The 21,459-nt window shown below is 28.5% G+C and overlaps 2 protein-coding genes across 2 annotated transcripts; both read right to left on the bottom strand.

Moving 5' to 3' along the window:
* Positions 1-3,586: 3,586 nt before the first annotated feature.
* On the bottom strand, positions 3,587-11,352 carry LOC100201765 (chondroitin sulfate N-acetylgalactosaminyltransferase 1). The gene is made up of 2 exons (XM_065800085.1): positions 11,188-11,352; positions 3,587-5,545 (listed from the first exon to the last, which is right to left on the bottom strand). The coding sequence occupies exon 2, from the start codon at positions 5,219-5,221 to the stop codon at positions 3,689-3,691; it is 1,533 nt and encodes a 510-aa protein (XP_065656157.1). The 5' UTR covers positions 5,222-5,545; positions 11,188-11,352; the 3' UTR covers positions 3,587-3,688.
* Positions 11,353-19,834: 8,482 nt separating this feature from the next.
* On the bottom strand, positions 19,835-20,863 carry LOC136081381 (histone-lysine N-methyltransferase SETMAR-like). Its single transcript, XM_065798694.1, has one exon. The coding sequence runs from the start codon at positions 20,861-20,863 to the stop codon at positions 19,835-19,837; it is 1,029 nt and encodes a 342-aa protein (XP_065654766.1).
* Between the last annotated feature and the right edge of the window lie 596 nt (positions 20,864-21,459).

Below are 21,459 nucleotides of genomic sequence, written 5' to 3' on the forward strand. Positions count from 1 at the left end.
TTATGTATGTGTTTTCAAGACTTTTTTGCTTTTTTGTTTCTTTTTCTTCTTTCTCGCGGAATTGCCCCTGTATATATTTTATATTACGCCACCTGAGTATTTTCAGAAAATACTTTTTTTAATTTGCTAAAGTTATATTTTCAACTTTAATCAGCATTTTAGCAATGTTATCAGTTATTTAAAAAATTATTAAAACACACCCAAACCTCTTTTTATGCGGTCCTTTTTTAAGCGAACATTATTTGTGCGTTTTATTTTATGCGATTTTTTTTGTGCGATCCACGGCCTACTTAATAACAGGCCTGAAAGACGCGCAAAAAAAAAAAAAAAACTGTAGGCAGATGTTTGTAAAAACAAAAATGGAGAAGTGTTTTTTTTTAGTGTTTATATATATATATATATATATATATATATATGTAAATAAAAAAGTAAGATAAAAAAAACAACTTTTTTACGGTACATAAAATTTCATGCCGTTTGCGGCACTCATCAGCCATATATTTATATCAAGAAAAAACCGTTCAAAAATACAATTAAAAAACCGTATATATATATATATATATATATATATATATATATATATATATATATATATATATATATATATATATATATATATATATATATATATATATATGTATATATATATATATATATGATATATATATATATATATATATATATATATATATATATATATATATATATATATATATATATATATATATATATATATATATATATATATATATATATTTAAATCAGTTATGTAAAGGGTGTTTTTTTTAGAGGTATAGAACTTTAAATTGCAATAAAACAACGATGGATTATTCGATTGACAAGAATTTTTTTTTATTAGAAAGATAATCTTGTGGCATTACATTTTAAATATAATTTCTGGCTTATGACCGCCACGGCTGGCTCGGATGTAGTCCAATCTGGACGTCCAATTTTCGATGACTTTTTCCAACATTTTTGGCCGTATATCGGAAATAACACGTCGAATGTTGTCTTCCAAATGGTCAAGCGTTTGTGGCTTATCCCCATAGACCAATTACTTTACATAGCCCCACAGAAGGTAGTCTAGCGGTGTTAAATCACAAGATCTTGGAGTCCAATTTACAGGTCCAAAACGTGAAATTAGGCGATCACCAAACGTGTCTTTTAATAAATCAATTGTGGCACGAGCTGTGTGACATGTTGCGCCGTCTTGTTGAAACCACAGCTCCTGGACATCATGGTTGTTCAATTCAGGAATAAAAAAGTTTGTAATCATGGCTCTATACCTATCACCATTGACTGTAACGTTCTGGCCATCATCATTTTTGAAGAAGTACGGACCAATGATTCCACCAGACCATAAAGCGCACCAAACAGTCATTTTTTCTGGATGTAACGGTGTTTTGACATACACTTGAGGATTATCTTCACTCCAAATGCGGCAGTTTTGTTTGTTGACGTAACCATTCAACCAGAAGTGCGCTTCATCGCTAAAGAAAATTCGCTTATGAAAATCGAGAACAACGGCAATCTCGTTTTGGGCCCATTCGACGAATCTACGCCTTGCTTGATGATCGTTTGGCTTTAATTCTTGCACGAGTTGGATTTTGTAAGCACGCATACCGAGATCCTTCCGCAAAATCTTCCATACAGTGGATGGACACAGATCCAATTCCTGTGCTCGATGGCGAATAGACTCATTCGGGTCTTCCGCAATGCTACGCTCTACAGTAGCAATAGCTTCTTCTGTACGCACCGTACGGCGTACAGAAGAAGCTATTATATACGGCGATACGTACTCCGCACAGAACCATTATTTTCGAAATAAAATTGAACTATTTGCAAGCGTTGTTCAGGCGTGAGTCTATTCATGATGAACTGTCAAACCAAACTGAGAATAAATCACTTGTCACCTGTTAAATCGGTCTCCATCTTGAACAGTAATGCCAACTTAATGTTCTATACCTCTAAAAAAAACACCCTTTATAAGAGTTGAATTGAATTTTTGTCTAGCAACGCAAAGAGTTTTTTTTTCTTTGATCTCTGATCTGATCAAATTTTTTTTATGCGGTCCATATCTAACCGCACAAAAAAAATGTTTTTAATATTGTTTCGAAAACTATTTTTTATAGGTATTCCTGAAGTTTTATGTGATTTTTTTGATGCGTTTTCTTTTATGCGGTCCCTATCTACCGCACAAAAAGAGGTTTGAGTGTATTTTGATAAAATCTACTCAATCGCACTATGCGTCACTTAGCGGAAACAGGGTTTTACTTACATTTCTTAAAGATTTTTTCGATTTTAACTTTTTTAATACGTTTTGACGGAATTAGGTTAGTATTTCCTAATTAAAAAAAGATTAATAATTTTTTTTTTCAATTTTCCTTTTTAGAGAGGGGGAATTTTAGAGTAAAAAACCACGTTTTTGGTAAATTTCCGAATTGCTTACGATAAAAATCAAAATTTTGCATCATACTTACATATTATCAACTTAATTATATATCAAATTAATTTAAAACCAAAAAAAGTCAAAAAAAGTTTTTGCATAATAGTTTTTTGTTATTTATTTCAGTCTGTAAAGATTAATGGATTGAATCATGTTACTATAGAGGTAGCCAGTTTATATTTGATACAAGTTTTATGCAACTAATCGACTTTTCATAAGTAAAAAAATATCATGGCTACCTCTGTAGTAAGATACTTCAATTTATTTTTATAGGTTGAACTGTATAGAAAACCGACTTCGGTTATTTTCCTGAAACCTTTTTCATTATAGTTATGATATATCAAAATGATATAATAAATAAAAATGCTTTAATGCTCAGTAAAAAAAACTATCGGTTTACAACTCTTTATTAACGGTAAACTAAATTAATCCGGAAAAGAAGAAAGAAAACCCTGTTTTTTAAATATTTACATTTTTTATTAATTTAATTATTAATATATGATGGACTGTGTAAAAACTGTTTAAAAATATTCTCAAATGGTTCTCAAATTATTAACCTATTACGTTTTTAGTAGGAATGCGACGCTTAGTAAGAATGGTCAAAACAAAAACAAAAAAAAGAGAGCGGGAGGAGGCATACTTTTCTTTTGAACTGACTCAAAAAAATTCCTGTACACACCCCTCAGTTATCATTAGGCCGGGTGAAAAAAAACGCAATTGTTTTTACTTAGTAATTGGTTAACTTTACTTAAATAAAAACTTGAGTAATTTTGCTCAAACTTTTATTCGTGAAAGCTGAGCAATTACTCAGCATTTTAGGAGTAAATTGCTCTACGCGAATAAAAAATTGAGCAAGTTTTGTTTGATTTTTATTCACGTAAAGTTGAACAATTTCTTTAAAAACGCTGAGTAAAAGCAACTGCTTTAAGTTTTATTTACACGGCCTATTAACTAACTGAATAATAAACACTTTAATACAATTTTTTTTTTTTTGCGACATGTTTGTTGCGACATCTTTGCGGCGACAAATTTGCGTTTTATTTGTTTTATTCTTGCTGTATAGACTGAAGAAGACTGCATTATTAAGTTTAGCCGCATGCAGAATATAATAATTAAAAAATAATTATAAATGCAATAATATTATAAACAATTTCAATTATTTTAAAAAACAGCTCTAACATTAAAAAACATGTATAAAAGTTCTAATATTTATAGTAATTGATAGTTTTTTAGGTTGGCGCACTATTTTTTGTTCGACAAATCATTTAATGACAATTTTAGTTTTTGTGCCCATTCTGGATCTTTTCCATTTATTAAAGTTGACCCAAAAGCCAGCATTCCTAATTGTTTATGTGAGCCTTCAGACACCGCTTTGCTTTGCAAGCATGAAATAAATTGTTCATCAGACAATGTTTTTATACAACTTTTTGCATGGTATATATGCATAAGGTTTCTATCGTAGGCTCTAATAACAGTCATTTTAGTTCTTAAATACTGCTTGTAAAGCATTACATCCTCCCCTCCCCAACCTTTTATAGAAAGGTCAAACCCTCCCACTCTAAAAAAGTCATCACGGTATTGACATGTCATTCCAAATCCGAAATCTCTCCAAAATCCTCCATCGTTGGTAATAATCATTTGCTCAGCCAATGGTGGTGGTGATTGGCCTCCATATACAATTTCTGGATTATACTGACTAAATACTATAGGATAATAAACTTTAGACCCAGGCCCTGTATGTAGACGACATCTTTCTAAAAAGTCGTTTGTGAAATAAATGTCTACGTCACAAAAAAACATTAAAACGTTTCCTTTCTTCCAGCTTTCTGCACCAACTTGAAGACCTTTACCGCGACTAAATTCTGAACTTTGAAATATAACTTTATAATGTTGATATGACTCTTTATTTGCAATTTTAGTTATCATTTGTTTTAACTCCTTTTGGCCTTCTGTTCCAAAATAAATAATTGTTAAAAAAATACGACGATCTTTTCGAATACAAACGTCGACAAACCGCTCCATGAAAAGTGCAAATTTATCAAGTCGTCCTGATAACGGTAATATTAGGTTTATCCACTCATTTGATGTTTCTATTGTCTCTATTTGATCTACTGGTTGGAGATTAGAATACGGACGAATTAATTTTAATCTTTTGAAAATATCGGGAGAGTGATTACTTCGGAAGTATAAATCGTAAACTGTTCCGTAAACTAGATCATTTCTTGTAATTCCTTCAACAAAGTTATCAATCGCCATACGATCGGCTTTTGATTCAATGTCTAAATTTAAAAATTTTATACCAAAATCAATAACATCAATTACTTCCTCGGCCTGTTGACCGATAGGCGTTGCTGCAGGCTTTTTAGAAAGAAATCCAATCTCTCCAAACATGTATTGAGATGTAAACGAAGTGTAAGGAATAACTTCGTACTCAGTTCGCGGAGTAAACCGGTTTAAGAACGTTTGTTCGCTCAAAGATTCTTTTCCTTGCATCGATTTTTGAGAAACTACATATTTTTGAAGTTTTTTATGCCAATTTAATTCTAATTTTAATGCGGCTATTTTTTCGTTTAGCCGTTGTATCTCTTCTTTATATTCTCTTACAGTGTTAACGCAACTTTCGCTACTGAAATTTACATCTGATTTAGAGTTAACTTCGTTATTCGCACATTTGTGACAGTGTAGTAAAAGTAAGCAGACTAAAAGAATAAAAAATATTAACAATCCAAACACTATTCTTATGACCACGATTAAACTTAACCTCATCTTAATCATGCTCTACACATAAAATATGCTCGAAAAATTCTCCCTTTCAGTATAATATATCAGTTTAAGCTATTCTCAAAACAATGCAGTTAGAACTTTGTTGGTTTTTGTTTTTTATTATTTCATCGTGGTTGTATTTGATTTTTTATTCAATGTCGGTAAACAAAGAGTTTGTAATCAAATGCATTTTCAACATTTTATTCTTTATGTATACGGAGAAGAGCGGAAGAAATATTACCATAAACAAATATCGATCTTCTTTTCAAACAAAACTTTTCTTTTTTTTTTAGTTTTTTAGAAGTAATTCGTAGTAGTTCGTAGGCGTTATTATAACTAAAAAAATACAGCTGATAAAAATTAAAAAAGAAAGAAGAAATTAAAACGAAAACTGTCTCAACAATTAATTTACTAGACCCCAAAAAAAAATTATTATTTTTTAAAATTTTCTCTTTTACTGTACTTTTACTATTATTAGACACACACACACATGTATACATATATACATACATACATTTTAAGAACCATATAAATTAAAAATAGATGCGTCAATATACAAGACATTCAATAATAATAATAATAATAATAATAATAGTAATAATAACAATAATAATAATAATAATAATACGTTTTCAATAATATGTTTTTAATAGTAGGATAGTAATTGCTTTGCATCAAAATCAAATAAGTGTTGTTTTATTGCAAGTTTAAAATGTTGAGTCGAAGTTAAAGTTTTTATATTACTTGTTGGAAGCAAGTTCCATCAGCACGGCCCTCGGCCAAATATCAAAAAATCAGCATGTTTTGATAAAGTTTTTGGAATAGCGAAGTTATACATTGAGTATTTAGTTTGATATTTAAAGATTTTGGAATGGAAACCTTAGATGTCCACTTTTATGCAAATTGGGTTTCTGAGTCCATGCAAAAACTCTTTTTAAATATTTCTTTAAAAATTGTATGTCTTTTAAATTGACTGTCAGTCAAAGTTACTTTTGTAAAAAACAGCAATAGTCATAATGGGTTTGTTTAAAAACAGCAAATGTCCGCATTTTTATCACTGCACATTATATGACTTCTAAAGAACTTCACGAGTTATAAATAAAAAATTTAATGGGAAAGTCAAACCCCAATGAAAAAACTGCTCACAATTTAAATATTCGTGTTAAAGTTGCTTAAATAACTTTTTAATAGCTTTAAAATCTTTTCTTGATTTCATTTTTTCAAAGAGAAGTTTATAATGCATTGTATCAAAATCCTTTAATAAATAAATAAAAATTTCGACCTAATCCAGCAATACTTCAAATTATTTGGAATAGTAGATGTTTTGTTGCATTACTATTTTTTTACAGGGACCTGTTGGCAAAAAGGGTAAGATGACAAACTGCGTTTATCTACCTAATCTAGATCTAAACACGCTGTAATTTGCATAGCTTGTTGAATAGCCTCGCTTCATCTTTCATATTTTCTTTGAATTATTTTTGGAGGTTGTTTAATGTTGGTGTTTGACAAAATTTAAAGTTTAAAAAATTATTTTACACATAGATTTTTATTTTTTAATAATTAATTTTTATTCAGGAGTATAATTAAAGTGTCCATTTTTTGTAATATTTTTACTGCAAATATCAATTGGATATTATGTTATCAATGTGAGATTAAAATCTCATAGCATAATTCAAAAATGAAAGGATGAGGTACATAGATCAATGATCAGTACGCACGGTCGTTTAGATATAAGTAAAAAGTGCTGTTTAGGTGCGCATGCGTAAGAAAATATGAAAAACCTATGAACTTTAAAAATGGCTGCGACTCTTAACTACAGCAAATATTTTATATGGCAAATATTTTATATTTTATATTTTATATAAAGTTTATTTGTAAATTAATTTCTGAAAAGTCAATGATTTTGCCTTATATTTAACGTAAATCAATATGTTAATACAAAAATTTCACAAAAATATAAATAAAAAGAGGTAACAGAAATCTTAGCGCGCTTAAACTTTATTTTTATTTAATACCTTTTATGTGTAAAAAATCATAGTTTTGTTTATTTATTTGAAATCAATTTTCTAAAAATCTGACTGCAGGATTTCAATAGTTTTTTTTTAAAGTTAAGATAAATATTTTCTATATTTATGATATTTTTCTGGTCTTTGCTTCAACTTTTTTTCCATATAAAAATTTGTTTTTATTGTCATGACTATTTACTAATATATTTAAGTATAAATATATATATATATATATATATATATATATATATATATATATATATATATATATATATATATATATATATATATATATATATATATATAAATTAGTAAAAACGCTTATCTAATTTTTAGTTCTCTTCAACAGCATGTTTTTCTATCAGTAGGTTCATCAGGAAGCTTTCTGATGAACCTACTGATGAAGAAACATGCTGTTGAAGACAACTAAAAATTAGATTAGCGTTTTTACTAATTTATTATTGCTCTGTTCTTTAAGAACATTGAGCACTCTATTTGTAGAATACACTGACATAATTTATATATAAATATATATATATATAAATATATATATATATATAAATATATATATATATATATAAATATATATAAATATATATATATATATAAATGTATATATATATATGTATATATATATATATATATGTATATATATATATATATATATATATATATATATATATATATATATATATATATATATATATATATATATGTATATATATATATATATATATATATATATATATATATATATGTATATATATATGTATATATATATATATATATATATATATATATATATATATATATATATATATATATATATATATATATATGTATATATATATATATATATATATATATTTATAGTAACAAAAATAATAAATAACAAAAGTAATTAAAACTTAATAGGATTTTCCCAAAAAACAACATTTTTAAAAAATATATGTCTCCACCCACTTAATATATTTTATATAATAAAATAAACTGGTTTTTAAAAATTTTTGAAGAAAAAGTATTTTATGGGATCCCTCAAGACCCTAAAACGTAGCAAGTTCCTATTATTATAAAAAAAATTATTTAAGTGTATCATGTTGGGTCTCAAACGAAGCAAAATTATATAAAAAAAACTTTAATGTTAGATTTAACACTATAAAAAATGAAGTTTATTAACTAAAAAAGAAAAGTGTCCATTTTTATCAATTTTTGGCAATATTTTTTTTTCAATAAGTTTTTTATAATATAATTATCACATTTAAAATTTTCATATGGTTTCGCTTAATTTGTGATGAAATGTCAAGATACACTATTGAAGATTTTTTTGTTTGTTGATAATAATAGGAACTTGTTATGTTCAAGGGTCTTGAGGGACTCCAAAAAATATTTTTTATTCAAAATATTTTTAAAAACGGTGTTTTTTTTATCATGTAAAACACATTTGGAGGTGTCAACATATATAATTTTTTCAAATTTTGTTTTTTGGGACAACTTTTTAAGTAAATTAAGTATTTATCATCAAAATGCAGTGTGAACAACTTCACATTTATGTTCTAACTGAAATAAAAAATATTAGGTAACTTTAATAAAATTAATAATAAATAATAACATATAGCTAAATAAATTTAAAAAATATCTTAACAATAAATAAGCTAATAATAATACAGTGCACTTAGGGTTCCAATCATATTTTGAATTAAATAATATTTAAAAAGCCACATAAAAATTGCTTATATTGTATTTTGATAAAAAAAAAACTCTTTTTATGTTACTGTTACCTGCAGAACCAGATATCAGCTAAATTGCTAATATTTGTTTGTCATGCAAGTAGCATTTGTTATGGAAGTAGCAATTAAAAAAAAAAAGCAAAATTAATTTTTAGAACCAAAAATTTCGTACTATTTGCCTGATGATTCTGATAGCATATAGAACTGAGTAGTAATATTATATTATAAATATTAGTAATTTAGCTAATTCCTGATACTGGATGTAACTGTAAAATATATAAACAGTATATATATACATATATATATATATATATATATATATATATATATATATATATATATATATATATATATATATATATATATATATATGTATATATATAAATGATGAACAACAATTGATCGATTAGGCTAACACAGTATCCTTAAAGACATACTCACAGGCTTACTAAACCAGTTACAGCAACTTACTAACAACATATATATATGTATGTATATATATATATATATGTATATATATATATATATATATATATATATATATATATATATATATATATATATATATACACATATTTATAAAACTATTGTTTTTTAAATATAATTAAAACATTAAGTCCAAAACAAAACTCATTTAATGTATAAAAAATTTTTTTTTCTTAAGACGTTTTTAATTACTTTGCGTTGAGTTAAATTTTACAGTGTTAACGCTGCTTTGTTTTAGAACTAAATTGAAGACGTTTTTTAATCAACGATTACTCAAGATTTTTTAACTTTGTCAAGTGATAACTTTTTATAATAACACGATATGACTCTTGATTATGTAAAGAATTAATCAGTCCTTAAGAACAAACGAACTATATGTGTCTAGAGTGAAACTCTAGTTTCAGTTACCTACCCCTATCATTTTATGACTGATTTTGATAGAGAATTTCATGGTGATTAAGAATCGTATAAAAACATCGACCTTAAATTTTTAGGAAAGCACTCTAATTTGATGTTGGAGTGTAAAAAATTATACTAAAAATGCCATTATCGCCATCTTTTTCCAAACGTCTCTTAATCGGTTTTTATTTAGAAATAAATCGTTTAGAAAATCTTTTTTTTTAATACGCAACCCGGTTTTTATTATCATTCTTGTTGAAATCAATTTAAATTCAGTTAAATATTATAATGAGTGTATATAGTTTTTTTAATAGAATAGTTTAGAAAATCTTTGACATAGCTTTTTAGATGTACATACATCGACTGACAAATACGGATTGGTGCAATTAAATGTACATGGTTATGGCCAGGGTTAGGGTTTCAGTTAAAATCAATTAGAAACTAATAGGTTTTGCTTTAAATAGTTTTTCTTTCCAGTGTTAATAAAAACCGGGCTGTTTTTAAATCGACTAAGAAAAAGAATCAAATCATATACGAGTATGAAGAAAATGGCGATTATTAGCGTTTTTAATAAAACTTTTTAAACTTCAACAGCAAATTAGAGTGCTTTCCTCAAATTTTCAGGTCAATGTTTTTTAAACGATTCTTAATCACCATGAAATTCTCTATCGAATTCAATCATAAAATGATAGGGGTAGGCAACTGAAACAGTGCCAGTGAAAATTTATGTACAAAACAAGATAAATAGATACTCAAAAGCAACTACCAGCGGCTTGCGGTCAAAATTTGAAAAAGTTGTTGTCAGCGGCATGCGATAGTGTTAAATAATACAAAATAATATTTTAACAGAATCTTAATAAGGAAATTAATCATTTATTAACAATTAATCTAACACAAAAATAATTTATACCAATACCAAGACGAGCTTAAAATATCTAAAATATTTTAAGCATATTTTCAATGCGTACTTCGCGAAGTTTAGAAAATAAAATAACTAAATAAATTCTACAGTAATTTATGATTAAAAAAAAAAAAAAAAACTTTTATATAATAATAAGTAACTAAACAAATTCTTTAGTAATCTAAAACAAACTTTAGTAAAACAACAAAGTTTGTTTTTATTGGTATACCTTTATTATTTTGTTAAACTTAAAAAGATTCTAACCAAACATTTTTTTTATCAATCTCTTTAAATATGAACACAACTTGCCTCGGCACTTTGGGATCCCTCTAAGGAAGTACTATTATTATCATAATCATGATCATTGTCATCACCATATAATAATGATATGAAGCATGACTATCAAAACCAACATGACAAATTATTAGTCAAAAAGATTTATTATACTAAAATATTTACCTCAGTTAAAATGCATTAACTTTATTTTCTTTTGGCTAAAACTTTTAAATTCACAAATTCGTGAACAGAAGTCAAAATCAATGAAAAAACAAGTTAGCTTTTACTGATAGATAAAACTAACGACGTCAGATTAGAGATTAGAATTATAATAAAAAAAATTAAAATGAATAATTGCCACGAATCTATGTTATCAAATAAACCTTAATCAGGGTTTTAAAAAAATGTTGCAGCATAATGGGGGGTATTAAATCAGGGTGTTAAGTAATAAAGTGCCTATGAACTTAGAGTTTTATAGTCATAAAGTTTGAAAAAAATTTGGGAATAATGACATTAAAACTATCTTTATTTTAATTGGATATTATTTGTGCGGCCGTGGCGCAGTGGTTAGAGCGCTTGCTTTATTAGCAGGAGATCCAGGTTCGAAACGAGCTCAGGACAAATTTTCGCGTCACGGTAAGGAAGGAGGCGTGAACTTCCTGGTTAAATGCACTTCCGCGGTGCTCTGTGACAAGACCGTTAGGACTTCTTGGGGCACCTAAAATAAAAAAAAAAATTAAAATCTATTTTAAATGTTACTATTTTTTGTCATTTTTTTTTGTGTGTGAGTGGGTTAGATACGTCTTTCTTGTCTTTGTCGCTGAGTTGTAAAGTTTCTTAATGAAAAATTACCTTATAATGTGAAACCCGTTGATACTTTTTATGTCAAACCCGTTACTTTAAACGTCAATCCCTTTCATTTTTTCAGGAAACCAGAAGAATGGATATAAATATTAGGGTCATGGCCTACTTAAAGTAGTATACGGCCTAATATTCCACATTTTTGCCGAAAAATAGAAGGCCATTGAAAAAACAAAAATTTAATAAAATCAAATGAAACAAACAAACAAATAAGAAACATTTTTAATCTTGCAACTAATTTTTGATCAGCAAGAAAAAAATTATTTTCTAACAGAAATTACAACTTTTTTTAAATTGAAATAAATTTTTATTTAACAAAAATTGACTTTGCCCAAAGAATGTAGTATTATTTATATATTTTGTTTTTCCACACAGAGACGATTCTACGAACAAAAAAAAGGGGTATAGGGTAGAATCTTTATAAAGTGTTACACCCCCACACCCCTTCTTCCCCCGAAAAATTGCCTCTGATTCCACATTAATAAAAACATCGTATGTTAACTTTATATTTAGATTAACTCTAAAACAAGATGGCGCTGAAAACAAGATGGCACTGAAAAGATGGCGCTGAAAACTAACTATAATATCCACAAAATTTTTATCAGTAATTACTTTTTTAATATTGAAAAATATATTTGTTATATATAAAATGTATTACTGTAATATATTACAGGTTTGTTAGAGATTTATTCTCAGTATCAGATGCTCAGAAAAAAGTAAGTTATTATGAAGCAAAGTAAATTCAAAACAAACTGAGCAGTTGTTCAGAATGACAAATAAGTATTGATAATAACATTAAAAGTAAAAATAAAATTGAAAAGATTCACAAACTTAAATTGTCAATACATTGTTTATCTATTAACATTTATTAAACCATTTTTAAACTTTTTGCTATTTAACCTGCGATATGGATATGGAAGATGCCTTCTCTACTTCTTCTGACAGAGATATCTTCAAAGTGGATGACTTTATTTGTAAGTTTTGAGGTTTTATATAAATATGCTGTTAAAATAATTTCCGGTTTAACTGTAACATCATCTTTGAACTGAATATACTCAAATAAGGGAAGTCTGGTTAGTATAATTTCCGGTTTAACTGTAACATCAAACAAAATATATAAAAATAAATATTATTATTCAAAACCTAAAACTATTAAATTCATTTTCATGTAGTTTGTCTGTTAAAAATGCATGAATTTTATCTTTAAGATCATTAATTAGGCATAGTGAATCAACCTATTCACTATACCCCAGTTCACTGCGCCCACCATAACAAATTAAGCTTAAGTCTAATATCTTGGGACATGAATGTTGTTAGAAGAAAAGCTAAACTACTAAAGGGAAACACAAATATCAATAAAAAAATTCAACTTTTAAAATTATTTCAACCATGATCTCCAAAACAAATTTAAGGAAGGTAAGAAAGTTTACTTTAGTTAGCTAAAAACAAAAATTACCTAACAAAAACCTGTAGTCAAAAATTATGTGGTAACAACTATAAATAAAGATGACTGATATATGAACATATAAAATGATTCCATTATCATGATGAACAAAGTTCTAATCTTTGAGAAAATGCCAATTATTTACTTTTGCCCTCGATCCACTATACCCTAACTTCCCCTATACATTTCTTTAAAATTTAAGCAAGTATCTTGCACTATTTGGGCCACTTTTGAGTAATAATTTTGCATATTGTATTGCGTCAATATTACCAAAATGTATTTTTAATAAAGAAAGCAATCGAAAATCTTTCAAAAGAATTTTTAATGGTGATGTAATGAATGCTTTATTTCTTTATTTCTTTAAAAACCAAAACTAACAAACAAACAAACAAAAATATTCTGCATGATTTTGTACGTAAGTAGGAAAGTGTTCAAACATAATATGCGGGGCATTTTTATGACTGTAAAAAAGCACTGTGTAAAGATAATAGACAACTCTTCTAAAGTATTTTCATATAAGCTCTCAGCAACTTGTATAATAATCTCAATAACTTATGGTATATAAACAATAACTTGTGGTATTAAATAACTCAGTATTTGGTATTTAGTATCTCAATAACTTCAGGTATTAAACAATAACTTGTAAAATACAACATGATAAATAAGTTTTAACATTTGGTAGCTACATATCATACCAGCAATGTATTTAAAATTGTGTGCTCAATACTTTTTCAGTATTTACAATGTTAAACATTCTGGAACAGAAATGACCAGGTGACTAATTACAAGAACCTCATAAATACATAATTATTTGAAATAGCTATTTTTTCATGAAACTTGAATGCAGAGTGTATTTTTTATAATCTTTTATTAAACAGGATCTTTTAGCAGGTTATCCTTGTTTTATTAGGCAGAATCTTTTAGCCAGTTCTCATTGTTTTATTACGCAGGATCTTTAAGCCTGCTCTCCTTGTTTTGAAGTACTTTTTTCGGTTAAGTCGTATTTCATGCACGTAAACAAAAAAAAAGCGAAAACGCAACTAAGAATATTTAAAATTAAAAAGCGCTTTACAAAATATTATTGCATAATTATGCAACATCATGGTAAGCAAAAGAAAAATGTTTTGTTATGTCAAATAATAAAAATCCGTTTTTAAAGAATATTTTAAACTTTTTTTTTTTAAATATATTCAAACCTGATAAGTGAAAATTACATTTTTTTTGTGACTGAATTTCTCCCAATAAACTCACGTAATGTATGTAAATAGCTTGTAAATGAAGCTTGTAATTAAAGCCTTATAGCACTTTATTTTCTTTTATTGTAATTCTTGTCTTAATAGAACGAAATGCTCGTGGCAATGGTATTTTTTAATTAAAAAACCGCGATAAAAATAAAGTGTAAAAGTATAAATATTATTATTTTAACAAACTCTTCTTAAATTTTAGGGTTCATGTTTTTAATAAAACGTTGCAGGCGCGGATCTAGGGTATAGCCGTTATTGCTAAGACTACACCTTAAAATAATCAACGAAATAACAAATAATATAATATTTCACCATATTTTTAAGAAAAAATAAGATAAATAATTAAGATAAACTTATTTTTATTTGCTTGCTTTTAAAGCGATTATTTAAGGTGGCTCAACCCTATTTAAAATGTAAAAAAAAAAAAGGTAATTTTTTCTTTTGCTTTTTTATCTAGTTTAAACCAAATATATATCATTTAAGATGAAAATTACGTTCCATTATAAATAAATTTACGTTTTTATGGTATAGGGTGAATAATGTCATTCATAGCAACACCTCTACATCCGTGTCAGCTTTGTTTTGTTTGCTCATTTTTGACTCAAAACTTTTAAATTGAACTGCAAAATGCATTTTTCAAATTGTCTTCTTTGTTTTACGGCATTCTGTTATTTACAAGTTACAAGTTTTGATTTTAATGATGACATTTAAAAAGGAAGAAGTTATGTTGTTTATGCAGTGTTGATCTCAAAACAGATGAAATAGTGATTTCTTTCTATATTTTTTTATATATCTCAATAATAAAAATAACTGTATTTATTCTTTATATGTTTATAGAGTTATTAAATATAGGGAATAATAAAAATAAAGTAAGATTAAACAGAAAAAGACATGTACTACAAAAAACTAAAATTGATAAGCCACAAGTAAAAATAGCTGTGTCGTCATCAAAAATGAGTTTAGATGAACAACAAAGAGCCAGTGTAAATGGCGAAGAGATAAACTTGAAGGTACAAGTACAAGATAAAATTGAAGGTACAACAAGCACATTTAAATTTGCCTCTAGCTATAAACAAAGATATTGAAAGCATCTTTAAAGATCTTGGCTGTGAAAATCTTCTATAAAAATCAAGTCTCGTTTTGTGTCACGAACTGTTTTAGAGATAAAAGTATATTCTGCTATCATTAAATATAATGGGTAATTACAAAGGCGTTATTGAACTTAATAATGTATTTAAACTGTTAAATTTGACTACTGGGAAATACTTTAGCTGCTATGCAACAAAAAAAGAACAATACTCGTATCAAGCAAATTAATAGTAAAATGAGCAAAAAGAAAACCACAGAGGAAAATTAAAAGTGCAGTTAAAAAAGGATTCTTTGACAAAACAAAAAAAAAAAACAAAAAAAAAGGATAGAGGGTGAAAATTATAGTTCTGGGGCACACTAGTTTCATATTTGTATACTATTTATATCATTTTTCATTTTTCTCAGAAATAAGTTTTTGTTAGGTTCACTTGAATTCAAACAACAATAATTAGTACTTTTATTCAACCGATTGACTTGAAATTTTCACAGAGTTCTCTTCATTATTGGAGCTTATTTCTGAACTAAAAACAACTATTTAGAGCAAGCAGAACTTGTTTAATCGCACTTTATTTTTCTAAAATGACCTGATTTTTTAATACTTAAAAAGAATTGTCAGCCATTATGGATTAGTACATTTTTGAATTTTGATTTTAGTTAAGAACCTTTTTTACTACTTTACCTATATGCTGTCAAAATTTGGTTCAAATACTACTCATAGATTCTGAGCAACTAATGTTTGAAGTTTGATACTTTTTTGATAATTTTTGCTGACGCGGCTTTTTTTTTTTAAGGCATTTTTAAAAAATTTTTGCCAATTTTTTTTTTTTAATCAAATATATTAACTGTAAACTTAGTCTAGAGACATTTTTATTGATTTTTGAAGAATGCAGTAAATAGTAAAAAAATTAAAACTAAAAAAAACGTAATAAAAAAAGAGATCGGTCATTGCAGATTGGTTTGTGGCTAAGCCACAAACGACCTGATTTTACGGCATAGGCTGACTACATTATTGCTTTTTTTAAAGTAATATCGTCGTTGCGCAGGCAATAGTGCCCATGTGATCAATTCCAAAGTTTACAGGAGAAAGAAAAAACTGAATCACAGGCGCATTTTTCATTCCAAAGGCATATAAGCTGCTTACTTATATGTGAAATATGTATTATAACACTATTATGTAAAATAAATTTAAGAGAGAGAACTTTTTATTAAATTATTTCACTTAGGCGATGCTGCCTTATTTTTATATCGTGTTAGTGCCTTGGATTAAATTTCTATGTAAATTACTATTCTAGATTTGAAATTAAATTGTTCGCTACCACCAATAACAAAACAAACTATTTCCTACGAACTTCAAGGATATGCAGGCCTATTTTCTGTCAAAACTGTAATATTTACAAGTAGTAAAAAAGACTCTGCAAGAAATAAATGTTTTGATTAACGTTTAAATTTATTCTTCGAAAAAAACAAGATAAATCAATTTGTTTATCAATGGTTCAGCTCCTAATTTTTATATTCTTTAGGGCAAAAACAATAAAAAAAATTTTGACCATTAAATACAAATTTGTTTTATTGACATGTCAGTACGCTTTGTGAATGGAAAATGCCAGTTCTTAACGGAACTTCCTGGCTTAGATTTTGTAACACTATTATGCTAAATAAAGAACTAAAAATATTTTGACTTTTGAAAAAGCGCTATTACAAGCAAGTTCATATTACTATATCATATTAAAAAAGGGAGGTCCTATGCAATTGAAACACTTTTATAGAGGCTCAGTGAGGTAAGTTATCATAGAAAGCGTGGCAGTCACTCGACAGAACGCTTTAAGCTCTTAAAGATGCTGATGTTTCTTCGACTTTATTTTTAGCCTGTCTTGATGGAGAAGGTTGAAAGTGATCGAAAAGGTAATTTTCTTTGGTCTTCTTGGCAGAAGTTTCCAATCTTTGTCAAAGTCTAGTTTGTAGAACATTTTTCCATCGGGCTTGTACCATAGACATAACTCTATACTTAAATGAATCAAAGCATTTGACGTAATGCTGTTGCGGTTCTGATACGTACATCCATCTAAACATAAAATTACAGGAAGTTCTTCCTTTTTTGTTATTTCTCTTATTGTGTAACGGCGCATCTCGCAAACGTGTCAGCAGACAAATCAGCTTCTGATTCGTTAAACCAGTAACAAGTGCCATCATGAGTGGAAAGATTGTAAACGGTAAAATTGTGACAGTTTAACTTTGTTTTGTAGTATAGGGCACTGGCGTAAAAACAAGGGCTGATTTTCACCGCTTAAACGTTCATAGTAAACACATGATGTCAAATCTCCTTTACTGTTTTATCTTTATTTAAGTTGTCTATGTCATTATTTTTTTGTTCTACAGCTCGGTTCTTTTTTACAATGTGCCTGTCATAAGTTTCTTTGTCAATTTGATTCACTTCAAACGAGAAACAGTCATCGCATTTGTCCTTTTAGGTGCATACAAAGCAAGATTCAGTTCCTGAAAAAATTTCATGAATAGTTTTCTTTCTACTGGTTTGATATTTTTTTCATCACTAAACTCCTTGAATACCTGGTACAGTCCAGAATAAGAAGTGTGATATTGTTCTAAGTACGTTTTAGACGATGAACTTCGGCAATAGTGAGAGGGGAGAGTTGGCAAGGACTGCAAGAACTCGTATGCCAAGTCTTTTGAAGGTTTCCTCCTTTAAGCATATTGTACATACACTGAAAAAATATTTCAGTTTTTACTTGCAAAAATTGTTTGTAACGTTTTTTCGAAAACTAACAAGTCTTTTAAGAATAATAATCTGTTAACTAGACTTCTAAAAGTTAGACTGTACTTAAAGTTATATAATTCTATAATAATCAATGATAAAACAAATGATAAAACAGCTTTAATAATAGTTTCACATTATTAATAAATTTTTTTTTTTTTTAAAACATATATATTTTACAATTCAAACGCAGCCATGTTTTACGACTTTAGGATAAGTCAATAAAAAAATTAATTTCAATAGAATATGGTCAATGAAACATTACAAAACTCGTTAACGCGCAACACAATTATTTAGTTTAAAAAATGAATAAATAGAAAAGACACGTGCTGCTTAGATTGGCGATGTTGCACGCAAATCTTCAGATAGATGGTCCTACGTTACTTCGATTGCAGCGCCTCTGGTGGGTATATTTAAAGTTATGATGATACCAACAGATGCGTCACTAAGATACGAAAAACTCTGTGTGCGTATCTCAATATCGAAAAAATTGTCACATAGGCGGTATTGCCTGCCCAACGACTATACGTTTTTATTTAAAAGTCGTATGCCGTCAACACTCGTAGCCCGTGGCTAGATTGCTTTTTGGCTGTACTTATTTCCCAGTCTTTATATGCCCAGCTATTTTCAAATAACCCAAACGCCTTTATTATTTTCTTAATAAGTTGGTAATTATGGCGGATATGTTTTGAAAAAATACTGTTCCAAATGCTATTGATACTTCTCACATTCATAACATAAAATGTTACGAAAAAAAATTGTTTACAAAACCAAATGATTTTAAATTCAGTTTAAATTCATCGTTAAACTTTTGGCTTGGAGATGCCCTGATATAAATGTTTTCATACCATATTTTAAAATGGATCAAGGTTTTAAAGCTTTAAGATATATTTTTAACTATGTTTTCACGAACTGTATTTGTTATAAAAAGATAACATCTTTTAGTAACTGTAACTATGTTTACTTATATACAACTGTTTCTGTACTTATTGTTATAAAATTCTTACAACATTTGACTAAAACATCTTTATTTTATTAAACAGGTTCATACTATTAATAATAGTTTTGCCACAGAGCTATATAAACAATTTTTATTGTTTTTTGCTACAAATGTAAATATTTAAAATATTACATTTTTAATTCTTCAAAAAAAAAATTTTAATCTTTAAATTGAAGCTTTAATTAAAAAGGATCTTATAAGTTGATTCTATTGTCATTAGAATCAACTAAAATAAAATATAGGAGACTCTCCTATAATTATTTCAACGTGCCTTTTGTCGAAAATTACAGGCATGTTTAAATAACTATCTTTCTGTTGGTAAAGCAAAGCTAATCAATTTCTGTTGTATCAGGTAACCAAAAAAGTTCGTGCGGTTTTTCCGTATCTAATAAAAACACACAAAACGACAAAAGTAAGTACATTTATTCATCAAAATAGTCACCGTTAGCATCTAAAACCTTTTCCCAACGTAAAACAAGCTTATTTATTCCACTTCTAAAAAATTCTCGGTCCTTTGAGTCTATAAAAGCTTTCAACTCCATTTCAACCGCGTCCTGGTCTCGGAACTGCTGTCCTTTTAAATGATTTCCCAGGGAAAGGAAAAAATGGAAATCAGTAGGGGAGAGGTCTGGCGAGTATGGTGGATGAGGCAAACTCTCCCAACCAAGGCTTTGGAGCTTGTCCTGAGTCACGCGAGCGATGTGCGGTCTCGCGTTGTCGTGGAGAAGCAGAACTCCTCTCCTGTGCACCAGTGCAGGCTGCTTTACAAGCAACAGGTCGTGAACTCGTTGCAGCTGTGCTGAGTAGACCAGTCCAGTAATGGTTTGGCCTGTTGGGAGCAGCTCGTAATGCACCACACCAGCTGTAGTCCACCAAATGCAGAGCGAAACCTTCCGCTCGTGGAGATTGGGCTTGGGTGTCTTTGGGATGGGGTCATCGGGGGACAACCAATGGTAGCAACGCTTGGTATTGTTGTACACAATCCATTTTTCGTCGCATGTCAATAAACGATCAAGAAAAGGCTCAACATTGTGGCGTGACAAGAGTGATGTGCAGATCGTAAGCCGTTGCTTCTTGTTGTCGATCGACAGTTTGTGCGGAACCCACCGACTTAGCTTCCACGCTTTCCCAATCGCATGCAGATGCAGGCGGATGATTTCAACACTCACAGCAAACCTCACTGCAAGTTCTTGGCAAGTTTGGCTGGAGTCAGACTCGACAGCGTCCTTCAGTTCATCCTCATCAACCAACAATGGGCGTCCAGAACGCGGCAGGTCTTCGATGGACTCATCTCCCGAAGAGAATCGCTGAAACCACTTCTGTGCTGTGCGTTCACTTACTGTACCTTCTCCAAATGCTGTGCAGATGTTTTTGGCCGCTTGTGTTGCATTCCTTCCAAGTTTGAACTCGTAAAGTAAGCAAGATCGAATAATCGTTGGTTGGGTTGCCATCCTTTCTTTACACAAAACCTTTCCTGTAAGCTCGTTACAAGCCTACACTATATATGCAGCAACTGCGCGTGACACACGCGTTCTATTACGCAACAAAGCTACTTGCCTTGTGCGATGTGGGTGTTGTAAAAAATGCTAAAAACAATTCAATTACCAAAAGCCGCACGAACTTTTTTGGTTACCTAATAATTGTTGGGTTCAAAAACAGAAAAGTCTATGCATTCTCTTTCAATGTAACTTTAGTTTTAACAAAAATTTGATGCATTGAATTTTTTAGATTATAATTAAACTCCAAGATAAGTAATATGACATATCTCAAATTTCAGAATCTTGAAACTGACAATTAAAAAAACACGCTTCAAGAAATTAAATTTGGTATTGATTTATATAACTGCAAGTGGTTTTGAATTAGCTATGGCTTTAAATGAAAAAGAAAACAAAAAACTAGAAAATGTGGAAAGCAAATCAATCATGATAATCATTCATCATCTAATTATTGTAAGCTTTCTATCACTATACCTCTACTGGACCATCTTATTAATGATCTTATCAATTATATAAGATTTCAAATAGAAAGCATGTTTGTTTATATGGGG

The sequence above is a fragment of the Hydra vulgaris genome, chromosome 06 (assembly GCF_038396675.1).
Source record: "Hydra vulgaris chromosome 06, alternate assembly HydraT2T_AEP".
Classification (NCBI taxonomy): domain Eukaryota; kingdom Metazoa; phylum Cnidaria; class Hydrozoa; order Anthoathecata; family Hydridae; genus Hydra; species Hydra vulgaris.

What these genes read in the sequence shown, in the direction of transcription:
- LOC136081381 (XM_065798694.1), bottom strand. Translation starts at nt 20,863, where the DNA reads ATGGCAACCCAACCAACGATTATTCGATCTTGCTTACTTTACGAGTTC.
- LOC100201765 (XM_065800085.1), bottom strand. Translation starts at nt 5,221, where the DNA reads ATGATTAAGATGAGGTTAAGTTTAATCGTGGTCATAAGAATAGTGTTT.